This window comes from Lissotriton vulgaris, chromosome 5 (genome assembly GCF_964263255.1).
Source record: "Lissotriton vulgaris chromosome 5, aLisVul1.2, whole genome shotgun sequence".
Classification (NCBI taxonomy): Eukaryota; Metazoa; Chordata; class Amphibia; order Caudata; family Salamandridae; genus Lissotriton; species Lissotriton vulgaris.
The window spans coordinates 1135910795-1135931143 of NC_141693.1; the positions used below are offsets into that span (position 1 = coordinate 1135910795).

At 46.6% G+C, this 20349-nt stretch overlaps 1 protein-coding gene across 11 annotated transcripts in view; it reads right to left on the reverse strand.

The window, feature by feature from the left end:
- CCDC186 (coiled-coil domain containing 186) overlaps positions 1 to 20349 on the reverse strand; it is a 662916-nt gene that overhangs the window by 232014 nt on the left and 410553 nt on the right. For all 11 annotated transcript variants that reach the window (XM_086922872.1, XM_086922870.1, XM_086922871.1 and 8 more), the window contains exon 12: positions 3190 to 3379. In XM_086922872.1, coding sequence (XP_086778998.1) covers positions 3190 to 3379 — 190 coding nt within the window. The remainder of the gene's footprint in view (positions 1 to 3189; positions 3380 to 20349) is intronic.

The window sequence follows — 20349 nt, forward strand, 5'->3', positions numbered from 1 at the left end:
ATCCCCGCACCACTATTTACCCTGTGTTTTCAAGACACTGCAATTTCTACAGCTTTATGCACAGATGGATCTTCAAAGGAAGTTGCAAATAGTGCCTTACCAGGATGATGGTGGGTGGGACAAGTGAAGTATGGGAGCTCTGGACAACAGGGAGGTACTCTTACTGTTGGAGTTCTTCAGGTGCTCTGAAGATCACCATTTGGACACTACCTTTATGATTTTGGTCTTTACCAGCATTTTTTGGGGCCTAAAGAGTGATTGAGGACACAGTCCACAGAAGGATAGAGGACACATGAAATAATCTTGCTCTGTGAAGTAAAACTGGATAGGATTTAAGATATCAATTTCCACAATGGATCAGTCGTAGGATGGGTCAGATTCCTTGCCAATTTGAGAAGGGCGATGTGCCCAATGAGCTAAAATGAGAAATGCTTAAAGGTCAGGCAACTTAGGGTGCTAAACTGAGCAATGCTTAAAGGTCTGGCAACTTAGGGTGCTAAACTGAGCAATGCTTAAAGGTCTGGCAACTTAGGGTGCTAAACCGGGCAATACCTAAAGGTCAGGCCAATTAGCGGGCTAAGTGATAACACACAATTCTCCTAAAATAGTCCATTTCAGATTACTGATGCATGAAGACCATCAAGGTATCCAAGACCAGACATTCTTTCTGTAAAGCAGCAGCATTTGAAGCAGCAGAAGATTTGTGCCAAACAAGGTATCAAGAAACTGGGCTGATGGCGGTTTCAGTTTCAAGGGTACCTTCAAAAATTTATAAAACGGAGATTCACACAATTCTGCTGGTCAACATTAGAGGGCCTCTGAGAAATCTCCCATCCCTTTTCTCAGAGGACATTTGGAAGCAGAGTTCTTTTCACGACTGCAGGACAAGAACGAAATGTGTAAAGGAAGAGTTTACTAGGACTCAGTTTGTTACTATATGGCTTAATATAAAGTTAACTGGCAGGACCATGACAAACAAGAACCCATTGTAAATATATCAAGTAGGTCAATGTGCAAGGGTCTCCTCTGATATGTTTAGGACAATCAAGGGCAACACCGAAGGTTCCACCTCTCCTCTCCCCGGGATTCTCAAGAAATGCTTTTGCAGGATGCTTGTTGTCAAAGACCCAGAACAAATCCATTATATTTAAAACTAATATCTTGAACATGTAAGCAATAAAAGAAAAACATTATTATTATATCAAATCTGATAGAAGCTTACCTCTACACCATAAAAGTAAAAAACAAGCCAACTTGGTGTAGTCTTTTTAAAATCGGTTCCTGAGTCTAGTGTTCTTAATTATATGCTGGACTTTTGTAAACATGTTTGCATGGCATAATAAAATGAATGCAGGTGATATTACGTTTTGAAAAATAGCTTCCATAATTAAGCTAAGGATGAGGAATTGGATTTATTTAACAAAAACATCTTATCTTGTGTCTTGTAACATTATACAATTATACTCCACAGCTCTTGTATCACTCTATCAGCCTTGTCTACGTACGTAGGATTCACTTACAGAATTTTAACCTGCAAACCTCAGGTTAATGCAGATTCACACATAAGCCTGTTCAGCACCTACCCTTCCTTTTCTGGCCAGTAGATGGTGCCTGGATGAAGGAAACTGAAGGAACCACTATACCATTTATATATTCCTTCCAAAGTCCCCATAGTTACTTGGTTATCCACTATACAATTCTACATGGATTGAATGAAAACTGAAAGTTTATGCATCAGATAATATCGTCACTTTCTGCGCCATAAAACCATGGATTAACATAATTGCTGGTTTGTCGCTTCACTCCTACAGTTCAGGGAACAACTATAATAGCATCTAACAAAAACCAGTAAGTCCAGCTACTGCCTTGGCCGATCAGGGTGACTACTATCTCCTTCACCATTTATCTCGCACATAACAGTGAATCACCGCCCATCTCTAATGCACTAACCCTTCTGAACGTTAGCACCCATTACTCCGTGGACATTAGTCCGCATACTATAAATACGCAAGTGTTACAACGCATGCGATGTAACAAAGCGTAGCCTTCAGTGCGCAAGTAGTTACAACGCATGCGTAGTCAGTGAGGGGGCGTCCATTTTCAGGAAGAAGGTCTGCTGCATGCGCAAGTCGTGGGGGGGCGTGCGCCTGCCCTCGGGACTCCTTATTCTGCCTGCCCACGACAGAGGAAGCAGGAAGGGGGAGAAGATTGGAACTAAGCGTGGAGGTGAAGAGAGGAACCACGAGGAGAGAGATGTAAGAGGGGCTGTGTAGGGTCCTGTAGCGGCTGTCTAGGATTGTGCATGGTTGTGTACTTGTGTTTGTTTAGAGTAGTGTTGGGGGTCCTGCAGGGTAGTGTACTTGTGTTTGTGTAGGGTTGGGATCGTGCAGGGTAGTGCTTTGGAGTAGGGACAGTACTGGGGTAGGGGCAGGGTCGTGCTGGGAGTAGTGTTTTAGGGTTTAGGGTAGTATTCTGATGGTAGTGTAGTGTAGGGTACTGTTTTAGGGTTTAAGGTAGCGTTGGGGTGTCGTACAGGGTAGTGTTTCGGAGTAGGGACAGGATAGGGGCAGTGTCGTGCTGGGGGTAGTGTTTTAGGGTAGTGTTCTGGTGTTAGTGTAGTGTAGGGTAGTGTTTTAGGGTTTAGGGTAGTGTCGGGGTCGTGCAGGGTAGTGTTTGGGAGTTGGGACAGGACTGGGGGCAGGGTCGTGCGGGGGATAGTGTTTTAGGGTAGTGTAGTGATGTTTTAGTAGTTTAGGGTAGTGTACTTTTTGTGGGTTTTGGTAGTGTTTCTAACTTTTGGATGTGTGGTTTAGTGTATGTGTTTGTTTTTTTTACTAGGCAAGTTTTTAGTTTGCATATATTAACACTTTCAATGTAATGGTATCAAACTAAAAACTTGCGTAATTAATGCTAAGAAAAAAACACGTACTAATGGCATGCAAACTAATTGCATGCAAAATAACGAGTCATATTCCCCATTAACACACCCTGGGAAGGGACCTATGATATAACTATTATTCACACCAGTGTAAGTCAGAGTAATGCATCCTCACAAAGCCTAAAGCTTATACATTTCTGTAACTGAATTTTCATAATTGGCAAAGTAAGGTTCCCTGGAAAGAGATGGTAAAAGCCCTACAAGAACTACATGCAATGTACACACAGTACGATATTTAGAAATGTGTCAACCTTGCTGAAGCTGCTTGGCGAGATCCTTAAGATTGACAGCATGTTTACGCTTCTGGGTGGTTAGTTCGTCTTTCAGTTCTTCTACCTGGGTGCTCAGCGCGCCTATTTCTTTCTGCCGAGACGTCAACTCAAACTGCAGCGTTTGACCCTCCTGCTGTCGCAGCTGCTCCTCTTTTAGCAATCGGTCCGTCTACATTAAAAGCAAAACGACACAGAGAAAGATAGGCATTTAATCTGCAGCAACAGCATGCTAAATGTGAACAAACGCAATCTATTATATATTAAGAACCAGGTTTATCAGGACAGGTTTTACCCATCAACGGAGTAATTCTTTTTTCATGTAGAAAAATATTGTTGGATACACAGAACAACCATCTCAAAGCAGAATTAAATGAAATCATGGGCAGCAGAGAAACGATAACAGAGAATACTACTGCAAATGAAGATGCCTAATAAAGTGGGAACTTTTTGTAAATTCCAGTTTGGAGCTATAAACTTTAGAGGAAGAGCATTCAATGGTGCTCAAACAAACAAAACATGATTACTCGGTAAACGACCTGGTAGATCTAGACATTGAGTGTTGGCATGCTTGGGAGTCGGAGACTAAGTGCAAGGAGCGCATCTGCAGGACTGGGAGAGCGATCAAAGGAATTAGAGCTGAGTGTAAAAGGAGTCTTTGGAATTGCTGAACTCCAACTGCACAGCCCAAAATTAGGAGTTGGGGTTCTGAGCAGACAGTGGAAACCGGGGCTCCAACTGGCTCAAAACAGGGGTGGCTCTTCCACAATGGCAGAGGAGCGTTGTCCCACTGGCTCAGAGCCAGCAGCTAACAAGCATTTACAATGCAATGGTCTCGGCATTGTTAAAGTTAGAGCTATCGGCATTGCTTATGACATTATTTTTATTTATGTTTTAGTTTTTAAAAAGAACGCGCTTGCATGTCTGATGTCTGTGCTGCTGTCTAAACATAGGAATGTGTACTGGAGGATGTACAGCGAGTACACGCTAGGCACGGCTGGCTCACTTTTGTGCCATAGTGCGAAGCTGAACACAATGCAGAACATTAAGAATTATTAAGAGGACCAAGAGGCCTTTATGTGGGATCACTCCACTTCCACAAATGTATACTAGAATCATGAAATGGGTTTCCAAAGAGTGACATGGATGATCACCTCCTTTGCTGTAAAATATAGGCATGTGCAGTGCTAATCCCCTGTCCCACTGGCTGTGTGCGCAATCAGACACACACATTATGTGTAGAGACAGGGTAGTGCAAAATCAGAGACAAACTCGTAATGCAGGCATGGTGTAATACAGCACCTAGGGCATGTAAGTATATCAGCAGTGTGCACCCATGTGAACTACCTACTGTATGAAACTCTTGTGGCTGTATGTATGCTTCCAAACAGGGCAGTGTTGGGGTGGCGCACACTCAGGCACATACCTAATATGTATAACATAAGAAACACAGGGGGTCTATTCGCTAACTATTAAAGCTACACTATCAATACTGAGTCGACTAGATCTCAACGTGTGTAAATCACGAAGATAGTGAAAGAATGAAAAAATGAATAAAGAGGAGTGGACTCAAACTGCAAAGAAGATCGATACATTATAGAATATTCATAAGTGGCTGACCAGTCCAAAACCGGTGATATAGGGTTTCCATCAAAAGAGACTTAATGATCAGTCATATCATCTGGCCAAACCCTGGTGTGTGGAAGGCTAGTCCCCTGATCATAGGGACTGAACCGCACAGTGTTGATATCTTGGGATTTGGTCCACCAACATTAATGAAACATCCGTAATGACTGATCTTTGATGGTTTGAAAAAGGGTGCAACAAAACAGAAAAAGTGACTTAAAATAGGATGGAATGCCCTCCTTTTTACAACTTTATTCTATGGACATGACATGCCTCCTCATTAAAAACAGAACAGTGCAAGATGACAGTAACAAATATCTGCCTGTAAAATGGGCCATACCTAATATGAACAGAGCTGAGTTAATGCACACTTACTGTCACACTCCTGCTGTTTGTTAGTTTTTGGACTGTATATGCACACCTACTATGAACAGATCTGGCTCTGCTCACACTCGGGCACATAGTGCGTACGCTCAGCCAGTACACGCTTACAGACACACCCAGTGTGCGCATGCCTCATAGACACACAGCATGCTCAGGGCTAGAGAGGTGCTAACTCAACTCACAAACGCAAACTTACGTTGTGCCAGTTGTGACTGTATGCATTCTCACATTTGCAGACCCAGTGCATGCAGGTATCCTGAACATGTGCAAATCAAGCAGTGTGCACCGGCAATGGTAGGTACCACAAAGTGTGCGCATGTTTACTCAGCCGGGATCATTATATGCGCTTCTCACACCTACACAGATGAATATTTGAATGGCCAGCGCCCCCACCCAGCGTGGATAAAGAGAGACGCAGCTGTACAATCAGCTATCACACCGGGCTTGTTGACAACGGGCCATGAGCATTTTGACACAGGTGCACACCAGTTCAGGCATTTAGTGGAGGCCTGTGTGGCAGAAAATGCCCCCGGAATCCCACCGCGGCCGCACCGGAAGTCAGGCAAGGTCGCCTGTGACTGGGGCAGGGCCGCGTCCGGACCAAAAGAGGAGGCAGGCGGAGTAAATGCGTCTTGCGGCCCGGGGCTCCCGAAAGCGGTGGAGAACCCCGGGGCCTCCAGCAGGAGGTTGAGCAAGTGTTGCGGGGCTCCCTTGACCAAGAGGGAGCCCCGCAAAAGGAGCTGGCAAAAGCCGCAGCGTCAACTCTGCGGAGGGGGCACGAGGCACATGCCCGGTGCTTGCCCCTGCCGCGTGCTGAGAGCGGAGTCCCCCGAGATTGCCACAGTAAGTTCAAAAGGGGGGGGGGGTGCACTCGTGTGTGTGGGTGCGCGCGAGTGTGTGTGTGTATGCGTGGGGGGGTCTGTATGTATGTGCGTGTGTGTGCGCTTGTGTGTGTGTTTCTGTGTATGCGCATGCGTGTGTTGTGTTGGAGCTTCGCGCAGTGCTCGTACTTGTGCGCGTGCCAGTTTGAAATCGCCTGCGCGCGCCCAGGATTGTCTCCTGGAAAGCAGACACGGCAACAAAAGGTTCTCAGCGAGAACGCGCTTCCGCGCGCTTAGCCGAGACCTAAAAAAAAATGTAATCATTATCGGTGTATTTTTCAGCTGCTGGCTGAGCCAGTGTGCAGTAGAGAGGGGCGGTGCCAATGGAGGAGGAAGGAGAAGTGCTATGTGCACTCTCTACGTGAGCATGTGTGTCAGGCCCTAGGTTTCTTTAACCCAGCTGTATTGACTGTATTGACTCAAAAATGTCATGGACGGATCCTTCTCAAAAGTCGCTTTTGGTGTTCTGAAGCAGGAGAGTTGGTCCAGATATAGAGTGTTGAGTGAATGCACTGCAGCTGGGTCACAGGCTTCTCAGCACAGCTTTGTCAACTGTGACATATGGACATACTATGTATTCTGTTCAGTTCTCCTGCATTCAAGTCAAGGAATACTTCGCAGTATACATGCTTCGGGATGCTGAAAGATACCCCACATTTACTTGACTAGGATTGATCTGGACAAATTGGTAGGAACAACAAAAATACAATTTGCAGCATCAGGGAGCTGCTACCCAGAATCTTTGGCAGACATCTGCTGATAATTCTGTTAACAATTACCCAGGAAAATGAATGATACAACGCAAATGTGTCTACCAAACATTAGCAAATACCGAAAAGGCAATTCTATGGTCTTGGATGTACAAGCCACAGGGTTGATACTTGGCATAAAGACTTAAATACTGTGTATGAGCACCACCAAGGTAAGTAGAAAACAGCATTTGTTAATCAGCTGCATAATACTCATTGATGAAGGTGGACTTTACAAATAAAAATGCAACATTATGTGTAATGTGGACTAGTATGGAAAAGACTTTTGACTGACAAGGTGACTACAGAAGTTTGAAATTATCTGGGAACATTTTAACGGCTTTTATGACTAAGGTTTGCTTTTATATCCAATTGTTTTTCTTAATCTTCTCTTCCCCCCTTTTTTATTTAATACATAAAACTGAACACACTAAGGGCAGGCATATGCAATGAGATTGTACTTGGAGTCCCTTAATAACGAGGAGGCTATCTCTCTCTCTCTCTCTCTCTGAGAGAGAGAGATAGCCTCCTCGTTATTAAGCGGACTCCAAGTACAATCTCATTGCATATGCCTGCCCTTAGTGTGGTATATGGAATCTCTCTCTCTCTCAGAGAGACAGACACACACACACACAGATTCCATTTACCCAGGGTCACTGTTTATTAGGATGGTTCACCCACACGTCTAAAATTTAAAAATACACGTCCTCTGTTTGGTTCAGCTGCTGTGTTGAAAGTTTCGAGCGTATCCGTCAGGCAGGGGCCGAGATAAAAAGGGGTGTCCCAAAACGTTTTTACCCTATGTTATGTCTATGGGGAATTTTCATTTTTTGAACACGACTACAACCCAAACTGTTGAACAGAATGACTGCAAATTTAGTAGAAAGCTAGATGTTGGTCCAGTAAGCGTGTATTTTGTGACATCGTGTAAATCCGTTCAGTAGTTTCAGAGATGTGCAAGTTAAAAAAATATAGATATCTGGGGACACAAGTCATTGCAGTGGACTCGCAGATCCTTCTGAAATTTGATTGGCTGTCAACACTTCAACCAAGATCATTTTTGATAAGGAGGGGCTCATTGACCACCACCCCCCCCACTTTTCCCCCCTCCCACCACCAGGCCTGGGCACCACCACCTACCAGGGGCCAAAGTGCATTATAATAAATGGGAGGGAGGCCACTAGGCCGCCATCGAGGGCCGTTCTTGGTCCTGGCGCACTGCTGGTTGGGGATTAAGTCCCCTTGGCTCCAGAGGGTCCTTGAGGGCCAACAAGCCCTCCTGTTACTTACAGTAAGTCCCACAGAGTATGATTGCTAAGGACTTCGGAGGCCATGCATGTCCCCTTTCTTCATCACTCTGCAAACGTGCCTACTGGTGCACTACTGCTTGGGGGATGAAGGCCCCTTAGCTGCTGAGGGACCTTGGAGGCCAAGAAGCCCTCGTGTTACCTCCAGTAAGTCCCTTACAGAGGGATTCCTGCGAGCTGGTCGGAGGTACCGCTCCCCCATTCTCCACTACTCTGCAAACACGACAACTAGTTAAACAACCATAGAAATCCACCTAAAAAAAACAAAGGTTACAGGGAATTGTAGTTAGGAAAAAGAATTTAAAAAACCTTAGACATTCACTGAAAAAAACAAAGGTTACAGGCATGTTATAGTTAGGCTGAGATTTCACTCGTACAAAACCTGTGAAATTCAGCAGCTATAATTACCTCTGCTAACTATAACTTACATCCCCAAAATGCACTGTGATGTCACTGACCATGTCATGAGTGATGTCATAAGCAGTGATGTCCCTGTAACCTTTGTTTTTTTCAGTGAAAATATATGTGTATATACATATATATATATATGTGTGTGTGTATATATCTATATATATTATATATATAGATAGAAGCAAAGTTTTCCACCGCCATCGCACCACACACCTGTGCTTTCTGGACATGGTGGTGAGCCACGTTGTAGAACCAAAGCAAGGTCAGCAATAAATCCACTCTCAGCCGACAACAAGCAGGAGCACACTCACAAGCAGGTCCGTGAAAAATGATGTGTTTATTTTATTTCTGGACCCCCCCCCACCTCCCCCTCGGGGTTGACAGACGCGTTTTGCTGCTCTGGATTTGTCAATGTCAAAGGCTTGAATAAAGTACCACCATTTTAAAGTAAAAAAGTAAAAGTGCAATTGGAAAGAAAATAGTAAACATAGAAGATGGCAAAAAAGATGCTCTATGCTGTGATTTCATGTCGGTCATCTTAACATGCAGTGCAGTGTAATTAAAAAGAATGTGTCCACGGTGTTATCTTATTCGTTATATCTCAAACAAAACATATAATGTCCCAATTTCAACATTAAAGAAATATGTTGATCAAAATGGTCTTTTGAAAAATAGAGAGAAAAAAAGAAGAGAAGCGTCTATTTGCTACTCTTTCCATTAGTCTTAAGTTTTACCCAAATGTCTATAATGTATAAAGACAACAGTATAGTGTGTGCAATTATTTTTCTGATTATTTATATAAAATCTATGTTTTTGCACCACAATTTCTGAAGAAATGGGACTTATACTAACAAACCATTAAGCCCTGAATGGGCTTAGTTGAATGTGGAACGGAGGAGGCAAAGTTCATCTTCATACTAATGTTGTTATACATTGTCAGAATGGAGCACACAATGATTTTTCTAATCGAATTCCTATCTTTTAAATTTTATCTAGCAGGTGAAGGAGTGTAACCCCCAATTATATCCCTCAGGAAAATACAAAAATTATATCAATAAGACTTACAAAATAAATAACTAAATGTTACTAGATTCTTATATACAAAGTGTAGATACTTCAGGTAACAGGCAGACAGCATCCTCCATCTATTTACCTCAATGATTTAAACAGGGCATACCACAAGACTTCTCCAATCTGAAAGGTATGTCATTACATAGACTTATTAAAAAGAGGGAGAAAGCTATAAGAATACCCCATGGTTTACGATAGTGTAAATATATACAGTCATGAACTCCAGTGCTTGGAATTTATTCCAAATGGGACCATAGCTCTTCATCATTATTCAGGCCCTTCGGGGACATAGTGCCCATTTCAATGATGTACCTGGATTCTAGGGCACGTAATCTCCTGACCCTGTTACCCCCTCTCTCATTTTTGGATATTTGGTCCAAGCAGTAAAAAGTTAGAAGATAACAGTTCCTTGAGTGACATTCCTCAAAGTGGCGTGCCACTGGATACGTTTTATCTCTTTTAGTTATTGCCTGCATGTGTTCTAGCACTCACTTCTTAGTAGCATTTACAGTGCTACCAATGTATTTTTTCATGCAAGGATGCTCTAGGCAGTACACAGTAAATTCAGAGTTGCAATTCAGCAATATATTTATGCTTCTCATGGTCTTAGCACTCTTGCTGGGTATCTCATATGATGTCTATCTTGTCACATTTGCCTCGTTTTCACAGACAGAGGACAAAAGTTGGTTTGTTTTCCTGCTCGTCAGAAAGGGCGAATAGGGCCTAAAAACAGCTCAACCTTGTTAAATTTAGCTCGACTATACGAGCGGTCGAGTGGAATTTTCGAGCCCTGTAGTGTCTGTGTTGGAACCTGATCTCTGAGGATGCTATCAGTTTTGAGAATATGCCAGTTCTTGCGAAACATTTGCACAATTCTACCAGACTGAGTGTTGAAGCGTGTAATCATACGTGTAGGTTCTGATTGCTTTGTGACACTGCCCTTTGTACTTGTTTTGACAGCTAGAAGTTCCCTTCTGGTAGTTTTTTTCAACTTTCTTAATTGCAGTATCTAGAGAGCTATCAGAATAGCCTCTCGCCTTGAAACGTATGCATGCCTCTGCTGTATTATAGTCTTCGTCTGATGAGCAGTTTCGCTTCATGCGCAAAAGTTCCCCATAGGGAATGTTATAGATCATACTTTTGGGGTGGAAACTTATGGCATGAAGGAAAGCGTTCCCAGTAGTCGGCTTTCTGTAAAGTGTGTCAAGATCCCAGAGTCCTTAATGTAAACCTCTAGATCTAAATAAAATACCTGAGAACTGCTGGACGCTAAATACTAAATTGAGGTCATTGGTGTTGAGGAATGGTATGAATTCCTCAGCCGAGGAATATGAACCCTTCCATACGATGAAAAGGTCATCGATGTACCAGGTCCAGAACACCACACTGTCCATCCACCTCTCTAGCACCTCCCTCCAGGCCACGTTCTCCTCCCACCAGCCAACTAAAAGATTTGCATAGCTGGGGGCAAAGCACGTGCCCATCGCGGTACCACGCTGTTGTCTGTATAGCTAGCCTGCGAAAATAAAAAAATTATTTTCTAAGCAGAAGGCTAACATTTTTATAAGCTTTTCATAGTGTTTTTGGTATTTTAGGGGGCACTTGTTCAGGAACCACTTGACAGATGTTATACCTTGACTGTGATTAATACAAGTGTACAAGTTAGTAATGTCGAGGGTGATAAGCAACATTTCTGGTTCCCATTTTACGCCCTCAAGTAATCTCAGGAAATCTTGAGTGTCCCCAATGTATGAACTAAGATTCTTAACCCAAGTAGCAAGAAAAGAATCCCAATATACAGAACAATTCTTAAGAAGACTGTTTATGGATGCAACTATTGGTCTTCCGGGGGAACACGGTAGGTTTTTATGAACTTTGGGGCAGGGCCGGCCCTAGGCATGTGCAAAGTGTGCACCTGCACAGGGCCGCCAAACCCCAGGGGCCGCCACGACGAGGATCGGAAGGATCAATGATACATCATGGCACTGGCGGCCCCGTGGCAGGATTCGGCGGCCTCCGGCTCCGACCCCGGCTTCCAATACTAAGTTCCGAGTCCGATAGTCACAGTTCCAAGCCCTGACACAGTGAGTCACCCCCGCCCTCCTCCCTTTAACTTCCCTGGCCTCTGGCTCCGAGTCCGCACCAACCTCGTTCCTGATTGGGCAGCAGGGGCGCTGGGGTGTTTCAAATCATCATGACTGTCACCCGGCTGGCTGGCACAGACGCCGGAAGCCAGGATAGAGTGATCTGCGGCAGCGGGCAGACTCAACCTAACCTGCTGCTTGACTTCCCCGCGTGCGTAACTAACTTGTGGGAGTGGACTGGTGGCGTATGACTCTCTCTGCACAGCCCAGCCATTTGGTGATCGTCGACGTCGGAGTCTGACAAAAGCTGAGCGGCCCCTGAGCTCAGACTGAGAATAAAGTGAAGAAGTGTGAACGCACCTGCCGGGTAAGGGCAGAATAGATCCATTCTCTCAGATGATTGATAATGATATTTCTGCACACTGTTTGTGGCACTGACTGACTATCGCGACGCGTCATGGCAAGCAAGCGAGTCATATGAAGATAGGTAGCCGGGCGTGAGTGTAGCTGTTAATGCTTGAGGTCGGAGGGGCGAATTTACTGCACTGCAGCCGGGAGTTTTGCCGCATCGAGGTAGGCCGCCCGCCGTCTGTCTTCCAGTGGCAGCGCCGGCCACGGATTTCCTTTAGGCCCTCTCCGCCTGTGTGCCTGCAGGGCCTATAATAAAGGTGGAGTCGGGGGTACTATTTTGCATTAAATTAAGCGGCAGTATATGGCTGGAGTCTAAGCCAGCGGAAGGCCTAATCATTGCCGAGTATTACATTTCGGAATCACTGACACTTTCTCCGAGGGGCAGGGGGCCCGCCGCATTCAATTTGCCGGTGCCGCATCCATCGACTCGTAGGCCGCTGTCTGTCTTCCAGTCAGTGGCACAGGCAGCGGGCGCGGCCTCCCATGTAAACTGGTGGTGATTGATTTCTTTAGGCCCCCTGCTCCGCCTATGCCAATAAAGGTGGATATAAAGGGTATTTCTGCACTATTAAGCGGCAGACAGTTGAAATATTGCTCCAAGTCCCAGCGACTCCTGGGGGCCCCTAGAGCTCGGGAGGCAGGGGAGCGACTGGGCCAACCCGAGCGCTTTCAGTTTGACACACCATGGCGCGGTCCCCGGTGGAGCACGGAGTGAGCTCCGCCCCATCCGGACCCCCTCTTTCGGGGCCCCCACCTACGCTCCCTGCATAGGGCCACCATGAACCTACAGCCGGCCCTGCTTGGGGAGGTGATAGAACGAAGGTAATGTGGGGTATTCACACATCAAAAAATCCAATTCATTAACGTCCAACATTCCTTCATCTCTCCATTCTATTAGGTTCGGATGGAATGTTTCAACACAGTTTGAGTACTCTTTTCTTGTAGTTGGTAAATAACAATCACAATCTTCCAATTGATTGAGAGCCTCCTTAACGTATTGTTCCTTTGGAAAGATCACACTGTTACCCCCTTTATCGGATGGCTTTACTACTATGTAATTGTCCTGTTTCAGACTTTGAATGGCTTGCCATTGTTTTACAGTGATGCTGAAATGCCTGTCCTTTTCCGAGTTGAAGCTTTTTCAATTCCTGTATTATGGCATCATTGAAGACATCAATGGCGTCAAATGGTGTCTGTAGACACATTCTAGATTTTTATTTCAGTCCACGATTGCGACTGACTTGCTTTGTTCCTGCAATTGATGGACTGGGTTGTGTTTCAACATAGTTAAAGTTTGATGTTGGACAAAATGTAAGTCCCAATTGGAGGGCTTTCATTTCTTCTTCATTTAAAATCCGGTCCGATAAGTTGATTACACTTTTAGCTATCATCTCTTGCCCCCGTTGCCTTTGCTGCGGGTCACCCTGGAAGTTGGTACTTCGTTGCTCTCTCTTGCCGCGTCTTGTTTTGCGTTTCTTTTTTGCTTTGGAGGATGAGTGTGTTGTGCAGGTCTTTGGCGGCTTTCAAGAATCAGTTTGAACTCTTATAAAAAAGTGGTGGACTCTGCATCTGTGTCCCTTACATCTTCACCAATTGAGAGTTCACCTCCAGAGGTTTCAATCTCAGATTCTGATGTTTCCCTACTGAAAGATACACAAGTTTTCTTCTTTGTCATTTCTTTCCTTGATGCATCATATTTATGGGCAAAGGTCAAAATGCGCCCACATTTGTAATCTTCTTTGTCACGCTGAAGGAATATGCTACTTACCAGTACGCATCTGTTCTTGGCATGTAGGGCTGCTGACATTCATATCTGTGCATAGATCGCCGCCTAGTGTTGGGTCCGGATGATTGCACATTGTTGTCCTGGAAGAGTCTTCGAAGTATCAAGAGATAGGTGGCTCCTCCCCTGGACTACAGTGCACATGGGCATCCTCTCCATCCCCAGATTGTTTTTCGCCATTGTGGCAGAGGTGGAGTGTAATACTGAAAGTGATGACCATGCCTGAAAATGATTCTGAGTGCTACAGCTGCGACAGGCACCGGGGAGGAGGGAGGGCGATATGAATGTCAGCAACCCTACATGCCAAGAACAGATGCATACTGGTAAGTAGCATATTCCGTTCGAGGCATGTGGGCTGCTGAATTCATATCTGTGCATAGAATAAATAGCAGTTACCTCCCTAGCGGCGGTTGCCAGTGCCAGCTGCAGCAGTCTGAAAGAGAGTTCTGAGAACAGCCTGTCCTACAGCGGCTTGCTGCTTGGAGTGTACATCTACGCAGTAGTGTTTGGTAAATGTATGTATGGTGGACCATGTGGCTGCTCTACATATGTCCTCTAGAGGAATGTTACCTAGGAAAGCCATGGATGCCCCTAGCTTGCGTGTGGAATGCGCTCTTGGGGGAACTGTTAACCTCTTAAGCGCTGCTGACGGCCAACGGTCGTCACGAGCGCTACCTCCCCAGTGCTGCTCACGTCCATTGGACGTCCATTCAGCACTAGTTCCAATGGACAGCGCAGCACTGGGGAGGGATATTTACACGCAGCTAAGGTGTTAAAGTGCGTTTAGCTTTTTGATAACAGATTTGTATGCACTTAACAATCCATCTGGCTATACCTGATTTGGAAATAGGGTTGCCTTTGTGTTGTGGAGAGAAGGCAACAAACAGTTGTTTAGTCTTTCTAAAGTCTTTTGTCCTGTCTATGTAATACAGGAGAGCTCTTTTAACATCTAAGGTGTGCAGTGCCCGGTCTGCCACTGAATCTGGGTTTGGAAAGAAAACTGGCAGTTCTATGGTTTAATTAATGTGGAACTGCGAGACCACTTTAGGCATGAATTTGGGGTTGGTGCGCAGCACTACCCCATTAGCATGAATTTGTAGGAAGGGCTCTTGAATTGTTAGGGCTTGAAGCTCACTAACTCTTCGTAGCGATGTGATGGCTATCAGAAAAGCCACTTTCCATGTAAGGAACTGTATCTCACAAGAATGAAGAGGCTCAAAGGGTGGCCCCATGAGCCTGGTGAGAACGATGTTTAGATTCCAGACAGGTGAAGGAGGGTGTCTGGGAGGGATCACTCTTTTGAGTCCTTCCAAGAAGGCTTTCATGGCAGGCACTTTGAAGAGGGAAAGATGCTGCCTGTTTTGAAGATAAGCTGCTATGGCGGCCAAATGTATCCTAATGGAACTATAGGCTAGATTGCATGGATATAGATGAGGCAAGTAACATATGATGTTTTGTGTGGACGCATCTAGCGGATTAATGTCATTATTGGAACAGTAGATGACAAAACGTTTCCATTTGGCTGCATAGCACGCCCTAGTTGTAGGTCGCCTTGCCTCTTTGATGATGTTCATACAGTCAGGGGGCAAGTTGAGGTAGCCAAACTCTATGACCTCAGGAGCCAAATCGCAAGGCTCAACTGTTGCGGATCTGGATGCTGTATGTCTCCATGGCTCTGAGTGAGGAGACTGGGCGTGAGGCGTAGCCGCTGGTGAGGCACCACTGAAAGTTCCAGGAACGTGGTGTACCAAGCCTGTCGTGCCCACGTTGGAGCAACCAGGATGAGCGTCATGGAGTGCTGCCGCAGTTTGCGCGCCACTAGCGGTATGAGCGGAGCTGGGGGAAAAGTGTACGCAAATCTGCCTGACCAGTACATCCATATCGCATTGCCCTGAGACTGCGAGTGTGGGAACCTGGCAGCGAAGTTTTGGCATTTTACGTTCTCCTTTGTGGCGAAGAGGTCGATCTCTGGATGACCCCACTGCTGGAAATATGGTTGGAGCACTGAGGGGTGAATCTCCCACTCGTGCATCTGATGACTGTGCCTGCTGAGCAGGTCCGCCATCTGGTTGTCCTTGCATGGGAGATGTTCCGCCATGAGGAAGATGTTCCCCTGGATGGCCCACTTCCACATGCTCTGGGCTAGGTGAGATAGCTGCGGGGAGTGTGTGCCTCCCTGCTTCTGGATGTAATACATGGCAGTCATGTTGTCCGACCGGATCAACACGACCTTGTTGCACAGGTGCAATTTGAACGCTTTCATTGCCATGAAGATTGCCATCAGCTCCAAAAGATTGATATGCATCTTTTGCTGCTGTGCCGTCCATAGTCCTTGCACAGTGTAATGGAGACATGCGCCCCCAAGCCCTGGAGAGATGCGTCCGTTGTCAGCACTACTTGTGGGACAGGCCTTTGGAACGGTCGTCCCCTGCACAAGTTTTGTGTGTTCCACCAATGCAGAGAGTTGTATGCACGACAGGTCACCAACACTAGGTCTTTCAGATGCCCATGAGCCTGGTTCCACTGTCGTGCTAAGCATTCTTGAAGGGGACGCATGTGTAGCCTCGCGTGCGGGACTATGAATATGCAGGAGGCCATCATACCGATCAGCTGCATGAATACTTGCGCTGGGAGCGATTGTCGAGGCCTGAATTTCTGAATTAGCAGCTGCATGCTGTTGACTCTGGCAGAGTTTGGCTGCGCTGTTGCTGTTAGAGTGTTTATTGTCGCCCCTAGGTACTGTTGCACTTGAGCGGGCTGAAGGTGCGACTTTTGGTAGTTTAGTGAGAATCCTAGACTGTGTAGGAGGTGAATTGTGCGTGACATGTGGCTGGCACACTGCTGGGCTGACTTTGCTTGAACAAGCCAGTCGTTCAGGCAGGGATAGACATGGATGTGCTGTCTCCGAAGGTGCGCAGCCACAGTTGCTAAGCACTTGAACACCCTGGGGGCAGTGGTGACCCCGAAAGGCAGGACCTTGAATTGGTAATGCTGGTTGTTGATGGTGAATCTGAGATATTTCCTGTGACTTGGGTGAATGGGAATGTGGAAATATGCATCCTTGAGGTCCAGGGTGTGAGAAGTTGGCCTGATATGCAGTGCTCACTATTCTAGTGATCACTATGTATCAGTCCAAACAACCCTTATTGATGATTGGTTGTAAGTCAACCTTATCCTCATAGCTGCTATTACACATTCCTCCCCAGTGCTGCGCTGTCCATTAGAACTAGTGCTGAATGGACGTTCAATGGTCGTGCGCAGCACTGGGGAGGTAGCGCTGCTGACGACCATTGGCCGTCAGCAGCACTTAAGGGGTTAAAGACCAGCTATCCTAGTAGCATGGACAAGAGCAGTCTTTAGGCTAAACTCTAGAGGGCGTGTTAAGCCAGCTGTTATACCATCACATATACCCCTTGAACACCAAGTGAAAGGACACCACACAAGTTGTTATGAAAATAAACAGATATTTATTTATAACACAACAGCCCTGGACTCTTTATGAGGACAGGGCGCTAAGCACAATACAAAACTCTTAAAGAAATACTGAAAGTCGCACAATTTACACAAATGCCCGAGGGGCACGCAAAACCATATACTATGGAAGTGGAATGCGAAATTACTAGCAGGTAAGTACTACTCTCAGAGGCTTTAGAACCGCTGGGCCTACAATGCTGAACCCTTAGATTAGAAGCAGGAGGCCTAGGGACGTCGTGTGCAGAGCGGAAACTCACGCGTAATGCGGGACAAAGTCTATGTATACTAGTAAATGCAAAGTTAGTGTTCTCGGGCGAACCCGACTAGGTAGGTCAAAAACAAAAGTGGATCTAGACATTTAGAGAGTGGATCTACGCTGGAGCATCGTGGTACTCGGTTTACCTAGCCATGGGGCTGCGGCTGCATAGGGTTCAAGGGTCGTCGGGAATCCTCGTTGACGAACCAGGAGCCTGAAGTGGAAGTTGCTGGCAGGCGACCAGTGAAGATGTTCCGGGCTGATCCAAGGACTGGATCAGTGAAGAAGAGTACCTGTAAGCAGAGGGGACCGAGTTCTGAACCACTAGCCAGTGGTTAGGTTGGCACCAGGATGGCACCTGACGAGGTCACTCAGCCAGGTGAAGAGGCGACACTGGATTCTGCTGCTGCACGGACCAGGGCGCTGATGTCGACCAGGCTGGAGGTCTGCGAGCTGTCCCACATCGGATGTCTGCTGCTGGCGTGCTGGATCCGGTGAAGGAGGCAACAAGCCTTGGCTAAGGCAAGCCCACGTGGCGACACAAAATGGCGTCTGGAGTGGACCAGGAGAGTCCGAGGAAGGTCCCCTTCAGGAGGAGGGAAGGAATAGTCTAGAGGAGCTAGACCAGCGGTGAAACAAATGTAGGACGTCGTCTGGAGGGTCACTAGCCAACGGGCAAGTGACCGGACAACGTGGCAAGCGACACAGAAGCAAAAGGGCCCCACCCAGATCTGGTGGATGCTGGGGTCTGGTCTTCGGTGCTCGTGCTGCTTGGGGTTGGGGCTTCTCTTACCCCAGTGCACCCACTCGAGGGTCCCTCGGCGGTCGTGCTGGATAAGCGTTGTGCAGTTCTGAAGATGGCCGGTCCCTCGAGGTCTTGTCACACCCACGAATCTCAGCTGGGCTGATGATGCAGGTAGAGGTCAGAGGTGCCAGGGAAGCCGGGTCTCGTCATGCTGGTCGGTCTGGTTCCAGAGGAAGGACGTGCAGCAAACCGCAGGTTACTTAGTTGGTGCCCGGTGATGCAGGGTGACTACTCCTTAGTCACAAGGGAGAAATCTTGAGAAGAAGTCTTGAGTTCCTTTCGTAGAAAGTAGTTTCAGGATTCAAAGGTGATCTAATTTGGAAGGGTCCCCGCTCCTACCTTTATTCTAAAGAAAGGGGCTGGCACGCGACTAGGTCCTGCCCATGGGTGGGACCAGGAAGGGGGGTGGTTACACCCCTCTCCCCTGTCCGGACTTTCCCCAGCTCAGGGGCTGGTGTGCCCCTGGAACTGGTTCAGGCCGGCATATGCACAGTGAGCACCGGGGTGCCACTTGCAGTCACCTTGCAGTCACCTTGCAGTCACCTTCCTATTCAGCCCTGCCTACCTAGGATACACAAAACCCTGTCTGGGATGGTGCTAGCACCGCCCCTGACAGGAAACCCTTTGTCCAAGCTCTCCTCGCTGGAAGGACTCCCAGCAGCAGGAGGTCAGACTTGTGTCTGTGGTGGCAGCATCCATTTTGTGATGCTGAGGCTCGAGTTAACTTTAACCGGGGTTCACAGTTACATACATGGTGTGTCCCTCTAGAAGGGTGGAACGCTAAATCATCAGAATTGGCGAGGGTTTAGTATTCCAATTCGTATGACACCTTACTCGACATGTTTTGATAAAGCGATACCCAAGATAGCATATAACCGCGAGGATTATAATGCACTTAAGAGTATATGGTACGCGTTATCATGGAACAGCTATTAGGACTTGGTTCTGCAAGCTGCAAACGGGCTCAGCTGATGCCAGAGCACCATCTCACATAATTCCAAGCACTCTGCCTTCAGGATTGTTAAGGCCTGCCATAGGAGTGACCGATAGGAATATATGTGTCCATTTTAGGGTTAGATATAGGTATACTATATCTAAAGCAAAGGGTGATTACACCACCTTGCCCCAGCTGTCGTGCAGCCAGTTGTGTCAGATTTAGATGGCCATCCAGGGGTGGCATAATACATGCTGCAGCCCCTGGTAGGCCCTGGGTACACCTATGCCCTGGATACAGGGACTGATAAGGTGGCCCAGTACCAATTGGTAAATGCACCCAAGGTACACGTGTCAATTTAGAGAGAGAACAGCTAGGCTGTGGGTCTGATTAGCAGGCCCACAGCCAGGGAAGTCGTAAACCAGTGAAGCAAAAAGCAAAAATCTGGGGTGATCATAGGATTGCAGACCCTACTCTCCTACACAGAGTTGCTAGGAAGTCGCCCTGACTGAGCAATGGCAGGACCTGCTGCAAGGTTAACATATGAAAGTGTTCTGACAGTATGTATTGGTTGAGGGGTCGGAGGACTAGAATGGGCCGCAGGGAACCGTCCTTTTTTGAAATTAAGAAGTACAGAGAGTACACCCCTGTACCTCGCTCTTTTACAGGCACGAGTTCTATTGCCCCTTTTTGCAGCATGGAGAGTACTTCTTGCTGAAATAAGTGCATGTGCTCTGCGGACATAGGACGGTGCCTTGGGGGTAGGTTGGGGGGAGTGGAGGTTAATTCTAGACAATAGCCGTATCGGATAAGTTGTCTCACCCACCTGTCTGTTGTAATGCCTTCCCAGACCGGCAGGAACTGCTGGAGTCTTCCCCCGACTGGTGTTAAATGGTCGGGGGGCAGTAACAAGGCTTCACTGTTTGTTGGGAGCGGAGGATCTGGCATTGCTATTTCCACGTCCTC